Source organism: Bison bison, unplaced genomic scaffold (assembly GCF_000754665.1).
Source record: "Bison bison bison isolate TAMUID 2011002044 unplaced genomic scaffold, Bison_UMD1.0 scf7180017864452, whole genome shotgun sequence".
Lineage (NCBI taxonomy): Eukaryota > Metazoa > Chordata > Mammalia > Artiodactyla > Bovidae > Bison > Bison bison.
The window spans coordinates 6,995,400-7,015,495 of record NW_011495014.1 but is presented as its reverse complement, the minus strand read 5'-3'; the positions used below and the strand labels follow the sequence as shown (position 1 = coordinate 7,015,495).

Here is a 20,096-nt window from a genome sequence, read left to right as displayed (position 1 = left end):
CTGTTTATAGAATTCACTCTGCTGAAGTGTTTCAGCCAGAATTAAATTAGAATTGTGTATATTGATGTTGGCTTAAATTGTGTCATCTATGCCCTTTAGCCTTTGGACTTGAGTCTTAAAGAGAAAGACAGTGATTCAAGTACAGGGTTGTAGGGATAGTCATACCCACTAGAGTGACCCATTCATTCACTGCTTGTCAGGAACAGGTAAAAAGTCTGAGAGCAGAGTCCGTTATGAGTGATAAGCATGATGACCACATGGGAAGTAAGTCTTGGCAATGCAGAGTGTAGGAATACATGCAAGATAGATGGGAAGTGGAAACCTCTTTGGTTGGTAGGTACCCTTCAGGAAAAGCTATTCAAGTTATGTGGATCTGAGGAAAGTATGGAGAGAGGTGCATTTAAAGGTATCCTGGTAGGGACTTTCCTGGAGGTCCAGTGGTTAAGATGTTGCCTTCTAATGCAGAGGGTGAGGGTTTGATCCCTGGTTGGGGAGCTAAGATTCCACCTGCCTCGTGGCCAAAAAAACCAAAAACATAAAACATAAGCAATATTGTAAAAAATTCAATAAAGACTTTAAAGATGGTCCACATCAAAAAATAAATTCTTTAAAACGATAAATAAAGGCAAATCCTGGTAAATATTCAGTAGTAGCTTTCGGGGAGGAAAAAAAGAAAGTGACAATTTAAAAGTGTTTGCCACATTGACTTGACGGCTTGATTTGTAAGTTCTATTTGATCTAATTTAATAAGACAAAGATCTAGTTCAAAAATAAAATAAAAGTGCTTGCCAACATTGACGGTGTTCATATTCCCCACCATGACTGATTTCAAGCTACCAGCATGATGTCACCCAGTGGAGCTGGGAAGAGATTTACACGCTGGGCTCCTGCAAGCCAGAAGGAACCCGTTCCAGCATCCTGATGGATAAATCTCTGTAATGAAACACTCTCCTACAAACACCATCTGAAATCATCACACATGGTTTGGGCTAATAGTCCATAATTGTCTAAATGATAAACATGTAAGAGGGTTTTTTTGTTTTTTGTCTCAGGACAAGTCTTTGTAAAAATCATAGTAAAAGAAACCTGCTAACTTTCATTGATCCTAGAAATCTTACCTCCCACCGGCTCCTTCATAAATGCTCCTCTGGAATCCAACTGTTTTCCTACCCACATTTTTCACAGTATTTTGCTATGTTTATTATTAATACAACTGGATTTTCCTCTGTTTAATATGTGGGAGCATGCTCAGCCACTCGGTCGTGGCCAACTGTCTGCGACCCCATGGACTGTATTACCCACTGGACTCCTCTGCCCATGTGTTAATTATACCTGGATAAATTTTTATAAACTTTATTTTTTAGCAGCCTTAGGTTTCTAGCAAAATTGAGTAGAAGGTAGAGAGATTATGTATAACCTCCTCCATTATGAATACCCCCTAAAGCACATTTTGAACCTTCTTTATACCTGCACTTTCGCTTATGCTATCCATACAACGGAAAGTGTCGGCTGCCACTTCTGTTTACAAACCCAACACAGGACCTTCAAAGTGCAGATGAACTGCCTTCCAATCCTCCTCTGTGGTAAGTCTTCCCAGGCTTCTCTAACGTATTCTCTTTTCCTAGAGACAGATTACTGTCTGTGTTTAGGGGCACAAAACTTGTTTTCTTGAACTGGATTATAAACTCTCTGAGGGTGAGGACAGTACCCTAGCACTTGGCCAGAACTTATTCTCAGCTTCTAGTCCTATTCAAATAGAGAAGATAACGTCTAACGCTCAAATTAAAATCACATTTGTTGAAACTCTGCTGAAAAAACTTTAAGCTTGTAGCCATATAAAAATCATGAAAATAAATCCAACTCATTTTAGCTGCACAGCAGAGAGGTTTTTTCCCCATCAAAATACTGATATTCTCACTGCTGAGATATGAACAGTAATCCTCCTAGAATTATTATGCAATTGGGGGTCGTATAACTAACCTAGATGTCTCTCGGTGGGTTTCAAACAAAATACAATCCTAGATTTTCTTTTAACAAACACAAAACAGCAGTTGTAACAAACTCTCTCTCTCTTTCTCAAGTCAAAATAATATTTGCCTCTTGGATTTCTGTACTAGTATTTCTAGTTCCCAATAATTAATATAACTAAATTTAGAAGTGATAGAGATGTAAAGGAGAGCTATCTAAATTCAGAGCAATCCCATAATAGTATGGGTGATCTCTCACAGTATTACTGAAGACTGCTGTATCAATTATCTTTCCCACTAAGCTCTCAAGTGCTATGTGGTACGTATTTCTAGAGATTCTAAAAATCTCGAAATTTCTAGAGGTTAGTACTAAAGAACATTATTCTGGTCTGCAAGTGCAAGGATAAATTTTGTGGCATTTTTACAGAGATTACTATAGACCAAGTCTAAGATTGGACTTTGGTCTATAAAAAGGCAAAACAAAACAACAACAAAAAGAATGCTCTAACAGATTGGGCCAGAAAGAAGGAGGCTGTTTTATAAAGGTCAATTTTTAAACCCCTCCTACAGAACATGATCTATGCAAAATATATCCACAATATATTCCAAAGCATAATGTCACCGGATAAACCTAAGGAATGGAACATATGGGGGAATATGAAAAAGAAGGTATTAAAGTCTGAAAACAAGCAGGTTGGTAAGCTCATTAGCTGGGGTGGAATTTTAAAATCTTCACGTGAACGAATATATAAATCAAAATATACACATGCACTCACAGTCATGCGCACTGTGTATTCACACATGGCACACTCATCCTGTTACATTATAATCGTCCACCCGGGAACAGTGACATTCTACTCTCTTTATAAATGTCAAAGCGCCCTCTGCTGTCCAATCTGTGGAATTTGCATTTTCTAGTTTAGTAACAGGGAAATCTAGCGAAGAATGGTAAAAGAAGTTTGGGGGATTATCTGCGGAACTCTGCGTAAATGTAAGTTCATCCCAAACACAATAAATTTTATTATTTAGTTTTAAATCTCATTTGCTTTGTTTTTATCTAATTACAGGGCACTAATTTATAAAATAGTGTATTAAAAAAGTCAACTTTTAAATAAGTAAAATAACCACTTATTTGTTTTAACAAAGTTAACAGTAGAAATTAAAAATGATTGCATAAGCAATTTTACCATAAGCCTATAAACTTAACATATACCAGATAACTGTATATTTTCTATAGTTAAATTATTTTTAATTGAAGAAAATGAATGTGGGCTTTGTGTCCCTCTGATATTTTCTAGGGACATGTGATCCAGAGAAACATCAAAGTTTCCCAATAGTTTCTTGTTAGAAAATGACCAGTGACTAAAGAAAGCAGAACTATTACATCCAGCATGAAATTCTATGAATAGTCTGAAAACTATTCAAATATCCTTTAGAAATTATTGTATTAGTGTGGGAAAAAACAGATTATTGCATTAGTGTAGGTCTATCTTAATTATTAACCACTTTTTAAAGGGAAGCAGTTGAAAGGAGAAAGGAAGAAGAAATGCCAACCCCTGATGCGGAGGCATAACAAAACTGACTGTCCAGGACTGCCCACTCGGGAATTCTGATCTATCACCCCCAGGTTGAAGGAGAGCTGTGATTAAAATTAGTTTCAAGGTGGGCCACTGTTACTAACGCTAGTGTCTTACCTGACAGGAGTGTTAAGGAGTAAAAAAGGTTAAAAACAATATATAAAGAATCTTTGCCTGAAAACTATAAATATTTATCATTTGTATCCACAAAGACTATTGGGCACTGAAAAAAAAATACTTTAGAAATTGATTTGGAAATAAAACTTAGAGAAGTCTAATTTAAAATTAGAAATAATTCAAGCCACATTTTTTCTTTTTGCATATGAAATCTCATATTTATAGAATGTGTGTGGCTTAAGTAATAAGTTTCTTTCAATGCTACCTTGGTAACTGTACTTGGAATCTTAACCTGATGTACTGAAATTCAAGCTAAAGATTATACATTATCAATATCAGTAAGATGCACAAAATTATGTAAATTAGTATTATTGAATATTTTCAATATTGAATACTTTCATATTTATCCTGATTGTTAAGTTTGCCAAAGAATAACAATGTAGGCAAAATCCTTCTACAGTTAATCTTGCAACAAAAACTTCTGTCAAAAGAATTCCAATAACTTCTTTGGGGGTAATGATTCTTAATGTAAAAGTCATTTACATCAGTAATTCTTAGTTCTGAAGAACAACAACAAAAGAAGCAAATAACTGGGAGGATCTACATCTACCAGGAGCAGTGTCAAGGCCTGAAGCAAAAAGCATTACACTTTCGTAGATCGGTTGCCAGAATGGATTGGATGAACCTGTTCGCAAGTCCACACGAGAAGTTCAGACAGCACAAGAACCTCACAGCCTAGTAGCTGTTGAAGTCTTGAACAGGATGGAGTCCTCAGATTATGGTACGGTTTGTTGTACATGTCCTCAGACTAGCACACGTCTTAACAGCCTGTAGTTTTCTTCCACAGCACTTTGTGCAGTGACAGAGTGACTACTGCTTGGCTGACATGCCCATCATGGAAAGCTCCACTGGGGCAGAAGCCACTTCTATTTTGTTCCATCACAATATTTACATGCTGAACTGAACAGTGCATGCCTGGCACACAATAGGAGTTTAATAAAGATTTGTTAAAAGGAAGAAGTGAAAGAAAGGGAGGGAGGGGACCCCAAGAAGGAAAACAAACCCTTTCCTGTCCCTCAAGACCATTATTGTAAAATCCAGATTTTTTCACATGATGCAAATTTATGTTTTATATTAAATAGTAAGAAAACAGATTTTTTTTTTTTAAGGCTGCACCATGCATGGCTGTGGAATCCTTGTTCCCTGACTAGGGATTGAACTCAAGCCCTGCTGAAGTGGACTCTTGGAGTCCTAACCACTGGATCATCAGGGAAGTCCCAGAAAACAGATTAAAGAAAAAAAAAGTTTTGCATTTAATTTTGTCCTTGCTGAGACTCTGAATGTTCCACAGATACTGCAGGCTGACAAGATGCATTAGGCTGGCAAGTTTGATGAAAACCCTTCATTTGAGATGAAGATTGACTATCAGCCTCAGTCCTGGGTTTAATTCTTTCTAGTGTGAATTTAGAAAATAGCCAGTAACCCACAGAGATGTCAGGTAGCCTAACAAGGAAGTTTATTAAAACATGAAAAATCCACATTCAGGTAGTAATTTTGGCATTCCTATACAACCATGATTTCTGAAAGAAAGCACAGCTGCTGAAATGAAAAAAAAAAAAAAAAAAAAGATTCTCTAGAATTCAGGTTTGCTATTCTGTACATTAAATTGTGGTCCAAGACCAGCTGTAGCAGCATCACCTGGGAACAAGTGAATAGGACAGAATCTCAGGCTCCTCACAGAACCTATGAATCAATGTCTGCATTTCAATAAGACCCCTCCTCCAGGTGACTAATAAGCACATTAATGCTTCAGAATATCCCACTAAAAAAACCCAACATCTTAAATAAACAAGGCTAAATTGCAGGCAAGCTATAAAAGACCTTGGTACTATTTATGACAAAGGATTGTTACCCTATATATTTAGCTAATTCACCTAAACCAGCAAGAAGAATATAAATGCCCTAAAAGAAAAATAGGCAATAAGCAACAACAACAAAAAGAATGAACTGGTAAATATGTTTTTCATTGGAAATTAAAAACTCAAATTCAGGTAGTAACATAGCAAATTGGTTAAGTTTAAAAACAGCATTGCCCACTCATGTACAAGAGCCTTCAGGACAGTAAGTATTCCCCTATATTGTTTGGTACAATTTCCTGGAGTAAAATATGGCATTAAATATCAAGTGCCTTGAAACTGTAGAAATCATTTGAAATCAGAAATTTCAATTAGGTAGTATGTCTTTAAGAATTAAACTGGGTGGGGAGACAGATGAATTGAGAGCTTGGGGTTAGCAGACACAAATTATTACATAGAGAATGGATGAACAAGGCCCCACTGTACAGCACAAAGAAATATAGTCACTACCCTGTAATAAACAAACCATAGGGAAAGAATATGAAAAAGAATATATATATATATAACTGAATTACTTTGCTGTAAGCAGATACTGAGACGACACTGTAAATCAATTATACTTCAATACAGTAAATTTAAAAAAATAAAACATAAATTTAAAAAGAATTAAACTGAGATATAAATACAAAAAGACTTAGTGCAGCATTACTCATGATGTAGAAATTTGGAAACATCCTAAATATTCAAAAGGTGGTTAATTAACTAAAAAGCATCCAACAGATGGAATTGTTATTCAATTGTTAAAAATCGTGCTGTAGAAGAATATTTAATAAATACAGGAGAAATGCCATTGTATATAGACATCCAGGTATGTAAAAAAATGAGAAGAACAAATAGCCAAATATGAAGAGTAATGTATTTTATTGGGAAAGGGGGAGTGGTTTTTTCCTTTGTTTTCTGTTTTCCAAATTTCCTACCACGCAGCTATATTACTTTTTCTGAGGTGAAAACAGTGTATTTTGCGGTAGTGTGATAGAGTCAGCTTATACGGGCCCACAGGAACAACTGTTAAATTTTCTGGAATTTTGTGGAATTTTATTAATGTTAAGCACAAGCATCTTTACAAATTAAATGATATGGACTTACTAAATTATATTAAAACAAAGGTAATGAATACGTAAAACTCTTCATTTTCTAATCATTTTTGTAGATTTTACAATCATCAGTGAAGCTGAGGCTATTTAAGTCTATCGTCTCCATGTAATAAATGGCAAATAATGCACTGCACATCTATTCCCAACTCAGTGTTCAGTGACATTATGTGGACGCTTGAAAATAGCCGTGGTAAAAGTATTTACATCATGAAGATGGCATATCCTAAACATCAAGGCTTTTTCTTTTCCCTATAGGGCCACTTGGTAAGCATTTACTAGTACACCACAGACTTCCAGCAACTATTTCTAGTGAAAAATGAACATGGCCATTTGGGGTGGCACAGGGGAAGGACAGAAGGCTTCTCCTATTATGAGAAAACTAGGGAGGGGAAATGGTTAAATTTGTTTCATTCTTCCAAGCCTGTTTCATATCAAAAGAGGTGGATATGGTGGTATCTAGTACCCACACCAATTAGTTACTGAAATTCAAGCAAACTCCTGTTTAGCACCCATTCATCTTCCTTTCTACAACCTTGGTTTTGGTTTCTACAGTCCGGCCTAACCTTTCTGTGACACCCTAATCTGTAAAAAAGGGAAAAGGTAATACCTTCATTTAATTCTCGGAACTTTGGATGAGTCAAACTAATTCATGTGTTTGAAAGTACTTTGAAAATCATGGGATGCACTTATGATACTTATCATATGACAAGAACCATGGACATGTTTATAAAATAAAATTAGAACTGAGTGTGTTCATATTTATAACATATTAATATTGCATTAGCTTTAAAAGATTTTTAGCCACAAAGAGCAATAATTTTCATTTAATATCCTCCAGAAATATTATCTGAATACAAATACAAAACCCCAAAGCCCAAATTTCCTCCCTCTGTTTAATAGATCCTAATGTTATCAATGCAACAATTGATTTTTCCGGAAATAGTTAATTAGTGCAGTAAAGTATGTGTGTGCGCCAAGTACCTGAAACTATAGAAGAATCTGCAAAAGACGATTCCAATGAACTATTCTCTATGTCCAAGACCTCCAGATTTGGCTGATCCGTGGCTAAAAGGAGTGGCTCTTTGATTTCGAGACCATCTTCTTGTGATAAATTCTCAGACTCTGTGAACAAAAGTATCAGAAAGTAAGCAATAGTGCCATGCAAGCTTTTATACAGTATACGTAACTGTCATTGGTGTTTTGAAAACAAATAAGGGTTCCTAATAGAGATTAACCTGAATATACTTACATACTTTGAAATTCTAAACAGAATGCAGATTGCAATGAAATGCAAGGTTTTGTACAATATAAAGAGCTGCTATTTTTATTTTGAAAACCAAGTGGGGTCTCTAGTAGAGATATGCCTAAATACACTTCAGTGGTTTGACATTTTGAAAGGTTTGGAACATGTTTTTACATTCTGACACAGTATTTTTATTTTTAATATGAACACAGTGAGTAATTCTTTTGTGATGACTAAATTTTATCTAAAAAGCCAATATAATATTAAGTATTATGCTAATCGTAAGTGTGATGATTTCCTATCTGACCATCACCTTTAGGAAGTAAGCCACTTATTTCAGTGATACAAAGTCACACATAAGACTGCATTAGTGAAAATGCAAATTTGGTGGTAGTTTTTCTTTAACTTGTGATCTTGCCATTTTTTTCTCTCGCTGTGCATTCTACATGAGATGTACATATGCTTTAATGTCAGCCTACATTCATGTATTTTGAATTTCTGGAGATTTTTTAGAAATTTAATAAAATATTCTGATCATTCTTTTCTCTTTCCCTCTATTTCTTTCATCTGGCCTTTTTTCCCTTCAACCGACAAGCACTGAGTGTTTTCTTAAATCCTTTTGTGGGTTACGAAGAAAAACAAGAGTTTTGCCCTTCTGAAGTACAATCTGTCAGAGACTGATGCTATAAAGAAAATTTCCTAAAGTATCATTTTTGATTAACCTATCTTAAAGAATAAGGAGAAAATACATGCTGTGTATGGAGAATTTCCTGAAGACAACTGTTCTGACTTTGGAGTTTGTCTTTAGACAAGATGATTTGATAATATTCATAGGTATATATTATGCATATTTGGGGTTTATAATAATAATAGGCAATTTATTTTGTGCTTTACTAATGTTAAATCATTTAATCCTAAAAATAATCCCGATGATAAGTAATATTATTATCCCCATTTCACAGAGGAGTAATTTGAGGCATAAGATGGGCAGGTACCTGGTGAAAGTCACACATCCAGAGACATGAAGGAGCCAGGATTCAGTAAGTGTCAGGCTCCAGAGCCCAGTCTCCTGTATTAATCGGTGCAGGCCAGCTTGACAAAGCACCGTAGACCGAGTGGCTAAAGTAAAAAAAAAGTATTTTATCATATTTCTAAAAATTTGAAGTCTATGGTCAATGTGCCAGCATTTGGTCTCTGATGAGAGTTTATTTCTGAGATTGCTGAGTGTGACCTCTTCACAGTGTCCTCACATGGACAGAGACCTCATTTTTATTCTTCTTCTAAGGCCTTGGGCCCACCAGACTGGGGCCTGCTCTGATGATCTCATTTAACCTTGATTACCTCCTAAAGACACACCTCCAGGTACAGTCACAGAGGTGGTTGGGGCTTCAACCTCTGAATTCATGGGTTGAGGAGGGCACAATTCTGCCCACAGCAGCTCCTACCACGTGAATAATCACAGCTAACTTTGTTCTGGGCATGATTATGTACAGATCAGCAAACAATATTTAAATTCCTGAACCCCTGATTGGATTTTCTGAGGACAGGAGAAGTGAGCCCTACTTGTTTGGAATGAGTTTGTCAGGAGTACCCTGACTGCTGGTAGGGGTAGTGAGAATGTAAGAATACTGAATCCCAGATGGAGATTGTAACCTCTATCCAACTTTTGAAAGAAGCATAGAGGACTTCCCTGGTTAAGTGGTTAAGAACCCGCCTGCTAATGCAGGGGAGATGGATTTGATCTCTGGGTCAGAAAGATCCCCTGGAGAAGGAACTGGCAGCTCACTCCAGTATTCTTGCCTGGAAAACCCAATGGAAAGAGGAGCCTGGCAAGCTACAGTCCATGAGGTCAAAAAGAGTCAGACACATAGCGACTGAGCAAGAGCCAGGAAGATTCCATGTGCTTCTGGGCAATCAAGCCTGCATACTGCAACTACTGAGCCCAGGAGCCCTGGAGCCCGCGCTCTGCAACAAAAGAAGCCACTGCAATGAGAAGCCCCCACTATATGCAACTAGAGAAAGTCCAGGCACAGCAACAAAGACCCAGTGCAGCCAAAAATAAATTAATTAATTTAAAAACTTAAAAAAAAAGAGGCTCGGAAACCCTAATCCTGCTCCCTGCCTTTTAAGAGCCCACATATCTAGGGCAACATCTATCATCATCCACTTTGGTTGAAAGAAGGAAAGCCCCAAATTTAAGAGGATCCTGTCAGGACACCAGGGAGGGTGAAAAGAATGAAAGACAATTAATTAGTGCCATGTTTTTTTTCTTTTCAGAAGGGTCTTTATTCTTTTTATAAAGTGCTTGACCTTCGTCAGCCAATGTAAGTCCACAGGCAGGAGGAATTTGGATAAACTAGTGCCTAAGCCATTCTGAAATAGACACTTAAAGACAGTCACAGTCATGGCATATAATAAGGAAAGTAAAGAGGAGGTTTTGTGAATATTAGGTAGATGTATGTGATAGGTGCGTTATTACACAGCTATTACACATGTATTCTTCACCTAGGATTGCTATTGTTCAAAGAATTAGAATTTGAAAAATCGAATTAGACTTCTAAAAAGGCACCAAAATATCTTAGAAAGAAATATGTTGTATATAACTTGTTGCTCTGTCCCAACAACCACCCCCACAAAAAAAAGAAAGCAATGCAGCCAGACATATTGTCTGTGTCATGAGAGTTGGAAGATACTTTTGAGCCAATCTTCTAGCCTTTTTCCTAAACTAGTACACAGCTGTAAGATGGGTAGTTACCCTCTACTTTAGAGGATGGATGTAACAAGGTCTTTTGTGATCTGCAAGGCTGCTCTTTCAAATATCCCTTGATATATGGAGACCAAAATTTCCCAGGAAACAAAAAAATCAAGACTGTAGCCATTTCAGAGTTCAAGTCTAGAATGTCGTTGTGGATGGAAATGGTCCCATGTGGTCTTGAAAGGGAACTCATCATAAGGTGTGATCTGCACTGGAGTCTGGCTTATCCTGGAAGGATAAGGGAGACACTTGGCCCCATCATTGTTTGTAAATTTGACCTGAAGTTCCTTTAGAAGTAGCAGATTGGCATTAGAGTTATACTATAGAAATAACAGCTGAGCCATAATAAATAAATGCAAAAAAACTCAAACAACTATAATCTTGATATTGCAAGCAAGTAGTATCATTTAGCTCCCTCCAGAGTACTAAAGCAAAATCAAGATGCTTCCTATTGAGAGGGCATTTTCCTTATACAATTAAACTTTGCTGTGGAAATAGAAAAAAATGACAGCAGGAACCGAGGAAACTGCTAGTGGACAAATCATGGAATTACTCCTGGCTTTTGAAAACTGGATTGACCATCTTTGGCTGAATGAATCCCCTCAAATCCCTAAATGATTTCAGAGACAAGGGGGAGCCTCTTGAGCTTTTCACTTTGTGGCTATTTCAAACTTATGACACCACACAGCATTTGTTTTGGGGTGAAACAAAAAGACCTTCCACAAACATGGAAGGCACTCTACTTCCCATGGTTCACTTACACACAAGTTTATTAACATCAGTTTTGTAATTCTTTAGGGCTTTTTAATATCACATAGTAAAAATATTTGTCTATATATACACATAAATATGTAAACACTATTATATATATATACACACTATACATATATATATACACACGATATATATGTTCATATATATCGTGTGTATTTCTAACTACTGAGCAAAATTAAGCTACTTCATAAATAATACAACATAAAGTCATAATATACTCTTTGGTCTAATGATTTGGTAATTATCTGTTTTTTCTTTTGTATATGCTATGCTATGCTAAGTCACTTTAGTTGTGTCCGACTCTGTGTGACCCCATAGACGGCAGCCACCAGGCTCCCCCGTCCCTGGGATTCTCCAGGCAAGAACACTGGAGTGGGTTGCCATTTCCTTCTCCAGTACATGAAAGTGAAAAGTGAAAGCGAAGTCGCTCAGTCGTGTCCAACTCTTAGCGACCCCATGGACTGCAGCCTACCAGGCTCCTCCATCCATGGGATTTTCCAGGCAAGAGTACTGGAGTGGGGTGCCACATCTTTTGTATAAGTAACTTAGAAAACTGTTTCTTATTCCATTATAAAGTATGATTTATGGAAACAGGGACTGCGTATGTCTCATTTAAGTCCATATCCCCAGCACCTGGAACAGTATCTGGTATATTGTTGGTACTCGTTACACGTTGATTGAATGCCTGACTGAATAAAAGAAGTAAAGTAAGCTTGAAATGATTACACTCCATTTAAATTATATATAATTGTATATAAATTATAACAACTATATATTGGTAACCATTCATTGCCAATTAAATTTTAATTTGTCTTTCATTTGTTACTTCTTTAAAACATAGGATACATACTCTGTAAAGAAAAATAAGGTGGCAGTTAATACTATATTTACAAATAACATATGTGAAAGAGCTATGCTATTTGTATTATTATAATTGAACACTTTGAAAAACTCAAAGAAAATAATATTGTGACACATTAGCAATTATAGACTTTTTATCAAATGTTTAATAAATTCCTCAAAGTATTATATAAATGTCCTGAAGACTTTGCAGCATAATTGTAATAACCACTAAAATATTTTCTTCCAATTTATTTGTCTAAGCAATGTTAAAATGATCTTGATAAAAATCTCAGACAATCCCTTTGTTTTCAAAATAAGATGGAAAATGGAAAACATGTTGGATGAGGAGTCAGTGGCCAATATTCTAGCCCAGCTTGTTGAGTGTTATGGTCTTTGGGAGGTTCATCTTTTCCCAGGCAGCAATTTCATTTTTAAGGAGAAGAAAACAGATCTGAAAATCAGATTCTAAACATCCTTTTCTTTGGGCACCGTATCTATAGGCTTCATTAAACTCTCAATCACTAGGCAAAACACACAAAGCTGTCCTTTGCAGAATGAGCAATACCTGTACTGCCTTCACAGCAATCGGTGCCTGTGAACTCCCGGGCAAGCGCATCGTTTCCCGTCTGCCTCAGAATAGTCAGAAATGTAGAAAACCAGTTTTCTTTCTGCACAATCCTTTTCAGTAGCTCTCTTACCCCTGCTTCATTTCCATTATTTTCTGCAGCAGAAACCTGTTTTAAGAGAAAAGTAGAATTAAAGAAGTCAAACATCTTAATGAATAAATTTAAACAGAAACTAGCCTTTAGAAAAATTGAACCGTATGTATAAAGGTTCATATTAAAAGAAAACATCATTAAAGAAAAAATCAATGCCACTTGCAGAAATTCTGGATTCTAGAGGGAGGAGATTCGCTGGGCCAATCCCCTTTTAAATGTCCACCCTTTTTTAAAGCTTTTGAGATATTCAAACCTGACAGAGGAAACAAATGTTTTACCTCTATCATTCTGAATAAGGGGTGCAAAAGAAGGTGTCTTTAATCTCTACCTACATTATGTCTATTTGCATCAATTTCCTTTTGTGTATATAGGGTTTGCTATTTCTTTTCAACTCATGGAGTCTATAAATAGGAAATCAAACATTTGTTATCCAACCTCTCTTTCTTGACTCTTACCATTATGGAGTAAGTAAGTACTATCACAGCTTTTATATTCTTTAATATTTGTGCTATTTATCATTACTATATATATATTTTTTTAAATTTGTGTTTACTTAATACTATAAGAAATGTATTTCTATATATCTTTTTTATAAATAGGGAAGAATTATTTGTATATTCATTCATTCCTATCTTAAGCCTTCATTTAATTTCTTTTATAGATTAATCTAGCAAATCTTTTAAAATGTGAATCATTTGTGTAATCATTATTACAATGAACCCCCCCCAACTCTTAATATAGAGCCAAACATTTGGAGAAATGATCACATTTAGACCAGAAAGAAATTAGGCAGAACACAATCAGCTAGCTATGCCGTTAGGCAAACCACTTCACCTCTCCAGACTTCAGTTTCTATATGTGTAAAATTAAGCAACGGAAATGAAATTTCAGGGTTTGTCTGTCCTAGTTACAGGTTAGAATCGCCTGAGAACTTTAGAAAATACTGATGTCTGAGATCTGCCCCCAGAGATTCTCATTTGTCCATGTTGGGAAACCAGAAATTTTTTTCAAAAGCCATCTCTTGATTCCAGCCAGCAGATTAGGTACGAAATACTGACTTAAATACTCTCAAAGGTCCTTCTCAACATTTGTCCATCTTCTAGTATAATATCAACCTTTTCACTAGATTATTTCCTACAAATTTGCATGTCTTCTAATCCTATAAACATTTCCATAATCATCTAATATCAGGAATTTGCATTTTTGGAACAATGCTCGGTATAAATTCAGTGTTAATTATTATTATGGATAATCAGGAAAATCATCTATCCTTATAAATGTTTCACCAGCAGGCACTACTTAGAACAAGATTATACTGCATATTCTACCCAATGGATATGTTCATTTCATTAGCTAATAGTTAATTATAAAGGTTTTGCATATATCAACCCAACAACTCTGAAGAAGATACTGACATTAACCCATTTTACAGATCAGAAATCCAGGGCTCAGAGAAGTCCAATTACCTCCCTAACGCCATAATGCTAGTAAATGGCAGAGGTAGAATCTGATCCCAGGCAATTGGCTTCAGAAGTTGAATGCTCCCTTCCTGAACTCTATAGCTGGTAATTGCCTCTCATTTTAAGTTCATTTTTTGACAAGAAGTGGTTAAAATGACAATAAAGTTTAGGCAATTTCTCCCTCACAGCATTTCTAAGCAGATTCTCGCTCATTTCCTATTTTTCTCTAATTTCATTAACTTTCTAATGGAAATTCTTTGCCTTTTCTGGTGTTTGTAACATTTTTATTATTATCTACTACTTTAAGCAGTAGTCACTAAAGATCCTGAATGAGACTGGTTTGAGCACCTTCTTTTAACTCAACTATTTCCATTTTTAATTATTTCAGCCCTTAATCAGCTTTGAACTCATTCCACAGAAGTAATCAGGAAGCATTTTTCTAAAATGAACAAGGGAAGCACTGTAATAAATACTTATATTTTAAAAAGCTAATATATTATATCCACTAAATTTTCTTTGACTATTAATTAGTTATTTCTTTGAGTATACAATGATTTGCATTTGTCAAGCTTGCTTTGTCCTTACTCAGTTCAGGAATTTGAGAAATATTTTGCCACTATTTCCTACAAGTATTTTTATTATTTGAATGTGGAACTACATATAATATCTGTGCAAGTTTAGCAGCATCATCAAGGTTCTGAATTTTTAAGAAATCTTCCTAGTTTGGATTCTAGAAAGTATATCAATTTCCTTTAAAGCAACCATAAATTTTTAAAAATTAATCTGTTCTCTTAAAACATAGGAAAAATATAAGATCCCAGTACATACACTTGATTATTAAAATTCTTGGGAAGTGAATATTTAGACTTGAGACGGAAACAGGACAATGGTTCCCACTCACATTTCTTCCCCATTTAATGTATTCTCTTAACTACAAAGTTAAAAATGTCTATGGATACATTATTAACTAATAAATGGAGTGTAAAATAAATATGAATTTGTGGGTAATACAGTTCAGTGATTTCATATTCTGAATTCTTTGATCTAGTTTTTTCTACCATACATTAATAGAGAAACCAGTGATATTTCTTTTAAACAGTGGATAGCCAACACAGTTGTAAAGTTCAATAAAAATGGTTTTTCTCCCTCAGAATAACCTCAGATATCTATTTAAAAGTAATGGTGACTTTTTAACATAGCAGAACTACCCTCAGTACCAGTAAATCAGGAAGGAAACTCACATTACAAACAAAGAATTTTAAAGAACAAGTTCTCTCCAAAAGTTAATGTCTTTCTGAATGATAGGCATTGTCACACAGACATAACTAATTTCTTATTAGTACTTTTTATTGCTAACTAATACAATTATGTAAAGTTTAAAAATAAAATAAAATTAAAAAAAAATCTTATCCATCTTAATTTAGGTGGCAATACAATGAGCTGGAAGGAGACTGACCCCAATACTCAACTTAATGTAAATAGAACTGGGGGGTTTCTAGCTGAACTGGGGATGCTATCTCTGATTCTTTGTATAAATGAAAGGTATATAAAGTCTTCCAGGACTGTAGATATTTAATGCTTTGAACTGGACGGGGCTGAAATATGCAGCTTACCTAAGCTGTTAAGACACTATGGAAATGTTTATATGATCCAGAGTTCATGGATGTCTAAGTCATGGATGTACTAAGATGTCACTTAGCAGCCTAAACAGAAGCAGGTCAGTACAGGGGCACTCCCTTACTGTTAGGGATCATTCTATCATAATGTTCTATAAAGTCATTCTTGTATTTATTAATGAGTCTCCAGCATTTACAATAGTGCCTCACATATACTAGACATTTTTTACCTATTTGTTAGAAGAATGAACACGGATCAACACTGCATCATAAACTCCATGAAAGCACAGGCAGTATCTGTATTATTCTCCATTCTTTTCAGCACTAGCTTGGTGTCTGGGGCAACATGCCACTCCATATTTTCAAATGGAATGAATGAATAATTAATCAATTAAACCAATTTCTTTGGGTATCTGCTGGTCACAAAACTAAATCTAGGATCACTTTTCGAAGCACTTGTGTGAGAGGGACAGGGATTGGGTCGTGGAGGTGGAAATCCTAAACTAGAATACAGACCAAGTAGAAAATGTCAACTGGAAAACAGGAAAAGAACAAAATAAAATATTTTGGGAATTCCCTGGTGGTCCAGTGGTTAGGACTCAGACTCTCACTTCTGGGGCCCTGGCTTCAATCCTTGGTTAGCAAATTAAGATTCCACAAGTCATATGGTAAAGCAAAAAAATTAATTAATTATTTTTAAAAGTCCTAATTTCTTAGTTAAATGCTATTTTAAGATGTCAGAAAAGCAAACTTGGAGATCTTATATTCATTATCCAACCATTCCTCCCCCCCTCCCCCCTGATGCCTGGCAAAGCAATTCATTACACCAAGCATTTTCATTTTTTATTCTGGACTTCTTGGAAATTAATCCAATCAATTAATACTTATTAAGCACCAATATTATACTTAATTCTAACTAGGTCCTGGTTTCATTCTTAGATGAAAAACAGTTTCTTCCTCAGCTCACAGTTTAATGCATGGAATTTAGGAGGCAGATCTCAATTTCAACATAAGGCATTTACCTTAGTTCTTGAAACTTTAAATTCACAAGGAAATATAACCAAACAAATAATAGAAGTCATCATCACATGAAAACAGCTCTCTTATTAATAAACCTTTTTCATAAACAATGTTTCTTACTCATGTTCACTAAAACACTGTGAATGAGAGAGGAAATTATTATTATATCCATTTTCATAGTACATTTAGGATCAGGAAACTTAAATAATTTGGCCCAAAGGAATAGAGATGGTAAGAAACAGAGATGTCAAAATCCAGGTCTTGCCATTCCAAACTCCCATGCTTTCCTCACCACACTTTTCTGTAATAAGATAAACATTCCTCAGGAACCCATATCAACATGCTATGGATTCTTCTAAACCTAGTGTTTCCTTCCCATCGTCCGCCATTGCTTCCCTTTGAGACAGATGGTATCTTTAAGAATGATGTGCCAGGATCTCACACAGACACTACTGATCCTTAGAAAGCCTCCATATATTGCTCCTCCATTCTCCCTTATGAGAGAGAAATGGGGTTGCTTTGGCCTTAACTGCTACCAGTACACAAATGTCCTTTTACTGTATATCTTCTTTGTGTCAAATCCCTTGCATTCCTGCTAGCTGCCTCCAAGCTTGCCAGAATCAAGAACTTGGATAAAATCTAGCTGGCGGAAATTCAATCCAGGCAAGACAAAAGTGATGCTGATAGGCAGACGTATTTAGAGTAAATAAGGAGAAGTGCTGTTTCACTGGCAATCGGGACATCATACCCACCAAACATAAACAGCTTTGTGGTGTTACTGGACTCTGTTGCTTCTGGACTTCCTAACAGCTACTGTGGCTGGAAATGCCATCTTCCATCTCCAGCTGGCTTGAAGGCTGCATACTGTCTTCCAAATTAAGATTCTGCCACAGTGATGTACACATTTGTCATATCCAGCTGGACTACTATAATGCGTTCTAGCTGGTTCTCAATACACAAAACTACATAAACCTTACTGACAACAGTGTAAAGTTATTTACTTGTTGGGAAAACCAGTCATCAAAATTAGATACACACTTAGGTCTTTGGACAGGCCCTATGGCTGTCAAGTTGACAAAGGAGCATTAGCTTTAGTCACTAAAGATCAAGTCACATCATAGGCTGATAGGAGTCCTGTGCCCAGAACTTTGTAATGAGGATACAACTGATGAACTAAAAAGAAAGAAAGAAAGAAAATGTCAAAAATCACAGCATGTTAGACTTTGACCCCCCAAAATGGGTTTATTTGCCTACATGCCTTTCAAAATAAAACTTTCACTGTACACTCTAAGTCAGATTCGAATACGACAGAGTTTCTATATGCCACAGTACTTCCTTATTCACTGAAAAACAATGAACAATAAAACGCTAAGTGTAATCCCCTATAAGAGTCTTCCTGTCAAAATGGCATCTAAAAAATTCATTATTTTTCTATTACAATGGAAAATTACTACCGGCTACCTATTTTTTCAATTAATTATCTCCAATTTTTGATTCCCAAAGAATGCTGAAACTTTGATTAAAGAAAAAAAAGTGTGTATGTGTGTGTGTGTGTGTGTGTGTGTGTGTGTGTACTATGTAATTTCCCCATTTGGACCAATATTAAATGGGATAGTGCATAATATAGGCCAGAGATTGGAAAACTTTTTGTTTAAAGCCCAGATACTGAATATTTTAGGATTTGTGAGCTATATGACTCTATGTTCAAATGCTCTTAATGCGCAGAAGCAATCACAGCATGTAAATGAATGAGCATAGTTGTTTCCAATAAAACTTTCTTTATGAACTGAAAAATTTCAAATTTAAACATCATTCTTGGCTTTCAGGTTGGTTTAGCATGGGTCATGGTTTGCTGATCCCCGTTCTATGCAACTTCATATAATATGACATAAAATTTCACACCATCAGGAACTAAATCCCTAGCTCTACCACTGTCTTCCTGGTAGACCTTGGGCAGGTTATTTAAACTGCCTCAGTCTACTCATCTGTAAAATGGCACAGTTAATAACACTAGATTACTAACTAATAACTCAATAGATTATTGTGAGCATGAACTCCGATAACAGGTTTTGCAAATGAGTCTAATTGCACAGTAAGTGTTTAATAAATGCTGTCTATTAGCAAACATTATTTTTCTAGAGTTCTTTCTTCTGTAGCTCATTTCAGTTAAAGAATTAGAAAAAAATTGCTGTTTTGTGTTTAAATTTCCAAAATTATATTTTTAAAATCCTAGACAGTCTCAAGGAAGGACGGAACCAAATTTACCCAAAGATGTCAAAAAACGTTTGGAATGGGGCAAATGGAGGAACAACCCCAAGTAGCAATATCTGCCTTTAAGTCCAGCTCCATTTGAACTGACACCTACCCGATTTCTGTCTTCAATTGTCAAAAGTTTCTCCTCCACACATTTATCCAAGACATCTGCAACCAGAAGCTTGTCCACCAGTGTGGGCTGAAGAAGGTTCAGCAGTTGGAGACACTCATCGTGAGCGTTCTCAGACGATGGAGAAGGCAAGTCCGTGAGCTCTGGGTTCACGTAGCGGGCGGCTAAGGGGTTGCCTGCTTGCCGGAGGGCCTCTACGAACATTCTAGCCCAGCCGAGCGGCCAGTTCCCCCTCTCCAAGGTGTTCAGAAGCAGATCAGCTGCCTGAATGTCCCCAGTGGTGGCGGCCGTCCTCTGAATATGCTCTTTCACTTCTGGAGATAGAAAAGTCAGGTAGTCCAATACTGGTTCCACCTGGATGTACCTTTTCACTCTGGCCCTGAAACACGAGATGAGATAGCAGAAATTCTTGTCTGTGAAACTCCCGTCCGACGACATCTTTCTTCCTCAGAGGTGGGAAAAGACTCTTCCAGGTAGATGGAAAAGTTGTTCTCAACTCAGCGGATGATAGTTATCTTTGCTGCTGCTTCGGAGCCGCGGGGCCTGCAGCAACGCGCTGACGACAGGGTTTGCCTGCAGGACCCCCAGGCGGGCGCGCGGGGGCGTGGTGGC

The 20,096-nt window shown here is 36.3% G+C and overlaps 1 protein-coding gene across 1 annotated transcript in view; it reads right to left on the bottom strand.

The window, feature by feature from the left end:
• IFIH1 (interferon induced with helicase C domain 1) overlaps window positions 1-20,096 on the bottom strand; it is a 55,559-nt gene extending 35,463 nt beyond the window's left edge. Inside the window, exons 1-3 of the mRNA XM_010858961.1 lie at window positions 19,467-20,096; window positions 12,852-13,020; window positions 7,653-7,793 (exon numbers count right to left, since the gene is read on the bottom strand). Coding sequence (XP_010857263.1) covers window positions 7,653-7,793; window positions 12,852-13,020; window positions 19,467-19,922 — 766 coding nt within the window. The 5' untranslated portion in view covers window positions 19,923-20,096. The remainder of the gene's footprint in view (window positions 1-7,652; window positions 7,794-12,851; window positions 13,021-19,466) is intronic.